This window comes from Camelus ferus, chromosome 16 (genome assembly GCF_009834535.1).
Source record: "Camelus ferus isolate YT-003-E chromosome 16, BCGSAC_Cfer_1.0, whole genome shotgun sequence".
Taxonomy (NCBI): domain Eukaryota; kingdom Metazoa; phylum Chordata; class Mammalia; order Artiodactyla; family Camelidae; genus Camelus; species Camelus ferus.
This window is the reverse complement of record NC_045711.1, coordinates 49,528,128-49,530,739: the sequence shown is the minus strand read 5'-3', so window position 1 is coordinate 49,530,739 and position 2,612 is coordinate 49,528,128. Positions and strand designations below refer to the sequence as shown.

Here is a 2,612-nt window from a genome sequence, read left to right as displayed (position 1 = left end):
TTGTGTTGTCTGGCATTTTTGCCAGTTTACTTCTCTGTGTCTCTTCTTCTCTATGACTGCCTCAAAGACAGATCCTATTTGCTCCCTTTCTGCATAATACCTGACTTACAGCAGGTGCTCAACCAATGAGCTTTTGAACTAAGAGATATCTATTGAAGCGATGTGGATAATAAGCTTTTAATCCCAGCAGAGGGATCCAAAATCATTCTAGTAAGAACATGGCTAAAATGAAAGCAGTTTTCATGTTAAGCACCTTTTGGATCCATCGCCTTGCTGACTTGCATCTCTTTTGGCTTCTGACTCTTCTATCGTATGATTGTACAATCCTGTATTGTACTCCTCTGTTGTACAATTTTCTACTCAGTTTTACAGCCGGAGGCATTTTATCTGAAGATGGGCCAAGAAAATATACATTTAAAAAAAAAAGATTTTCAAAGTAATATATTTCTAAATGTTTACCACTTTAAAATTTTTCCTAAAGTAATGCTAAAACATAAGTCTTACGCCTTTACTTATTTAAATGATTTTATTATTAAGGTTTTAGTGGTTTAAATGTCACGGGCAGTCTCACCAAGTGTGCGTCATAGAACACTAGCCTATGAAAACTGACAGACAAGAATGCTTCCATGGTCAAGTAAGTTTGGAGAAAAATACATGCTATATGTCTTTACTGAGAAGTCACAAAGCACTTTAGCATATTAAAGGTCCTGAAAGGTCCACCAACAAAGAATTCAGTATTTCCCAAACTTATTTACCAGAGAACCCTCTAATGTTCTTTGGAACAGGTGTTCATGAAACTCATTTTAGGAACTCCTGTACCGTTTAGCCTCGAAATGGCCAATACAACTAGTTTGGGGGTCATATGTATCTTAATTCATAACACGATTGGATGGCGTTGTCAAGGGCATCCATCACTGTCACCCATGTAGGTCTGAACTCCCATCTCCGTGCCCCTGACAAGTTACCATTCAAAGCACAAATGAAGGGAATGGAGAACAAACGATCTGTTACAGTTCTGTAGAGAAAGTGCTTCTTAACACAGAACCAGGATCTCTTTCCCTGTAGATTCCATCTGTTCATCTTTTTTTTTTTTGATTTTGTTAAATTGCAGTTTCTTTTTTATTTCATTTTATTTTTATTGAGTTATAGTCAGTTTACAATGTTGTGTCAATTTCCAGTGTACAGCACAATTTTTCAGTTATACATGAACATACATATATTGATTGTCACATTTTTTTTTCACTGTGAGTTACCACAAGATCTTGTATACATTTCCCTGTGCTATACAGTATAATTTTGTTTGTCTATTTCATATATACCTGTCATTATCTACAAATTTCGAACTCCCAGTCTATCCCTTCCCACTCCCCTCCCCCATGGCAACCTCAAGTTTGTATTCTATGTCTGTGAGTCTGTTTCTGCTTTGTATTTATGTTCATTTGTCTTTTCCTTTTCTTTCTTTCTTTCTTTTTCTTCTTCTTCTTCCTTTTTTTTTTTCTTTTTTTTTGATTCCACATACTAGTTCATCTTAATTCAGTCTCTTGGAGGCATGAGAAATAAATCTTGAAATTGTATCCCTTTTTTAGCCAGAAGGCCTAAATCATCACACAGAATCTTCAGTTGCTGGTAGAACAGCAATCAAAAAGCCTAGTTATGTCTTCATCTGAAGAGCATACAAAAAATGTGGGGACGATTTGCAGATACCTAGCATACTAGGCCGCCATTAATGATGTGTCATGATTAGACGATAATGACTCGGTGCCTTTGAAGACTGAAATGAAATGTCCATGCAGTGACAAACAGCCAATGTTAAGAGTCCTAATTTGACAACAAAGCCACCTAAGCCCCTTTTATGAGGTAAGGAGTGTGTCTTAAGTAATAAACACTTGGGTAATTAGATGTTTTTTTATGGAGACAGCTATAAACTGAAACATGGGGGAAAAAAATCTTAGTAATAGGCTGACGCCCTGGGAGGTGGGTATATAAGAACCAGGGGAGAAGAAAGAAGCATTGAGACCAAGAGACTGCTCTTCTCAAACCAACAAAAACCCAGCTCCTGACACCATGGCTTGCTATGTACCCTGCTCCTGCAGCATCCGCAGTGGCCCTGCCACCACCATCTGCTCCTATGACAAAATCTGTCGGTGCGGAGTCTGCCTGCCCAGCACCTGCCCACACGAGATCAGTCTCCTTCAGCCCACCTGCTGCGACTGCTGTCCCCCACCCTGCTGTAAGCCTGACACCTACGTGCCAACTTGCTGGCTGCTCAACTCTTCCCAACCAACTCCTGGGCTGAGTGGGATCAACCTGATGACCTACGTTCAGCCTGGCTGTGAAAGTCCCTGTGAGCCCTGCTGTTAAGCAGCAGCATCTTTGCCCTGGTTCAGTGACGGGCTGCTCAACGTCTTATGCATCCTCTGGCCTTCCACATGCAACTACACATCAACTACTACCTACATCAGGCTGAATCAATCCCAACTGCCAGAGCGATGCTTTCATGTATTTGCTCAATTTCTTAATTCTTCCTCCTTCTTTCTGTCTTTTATTCCACTGCTTTCTGAGAAAGAACCATTTTGATGAGTCGTTAATAAACTTCATTCTGGCTTAGCAAA

At 39.9% G+C, this 2,612-nt stretch overlaps 1 protein-coding gene across 1 annotated transcript; it reads left to right on the top strand.

Annotated features, from left to right (window-relative positions):
* The first annotated feature begins 1,995 nt into the window (after positions 1 to 1,995).
* LOC102517713 (keratin-associated protein 3-1) lies at positions 1,996 to 2,612 on the top strand. The gene has a single exon (XM_006186266.3). The coding sequence runs from the start codon at positions 2,065 to 2,067 to the stop codon at positions 2,359 to 2,361; it is 297 nt and encodes a 98-aa protein (XP_006186328.1). The 5' UTR covers positions 1,996 to 2,064; the 3' UTR covers positions 2,362 to 2,612.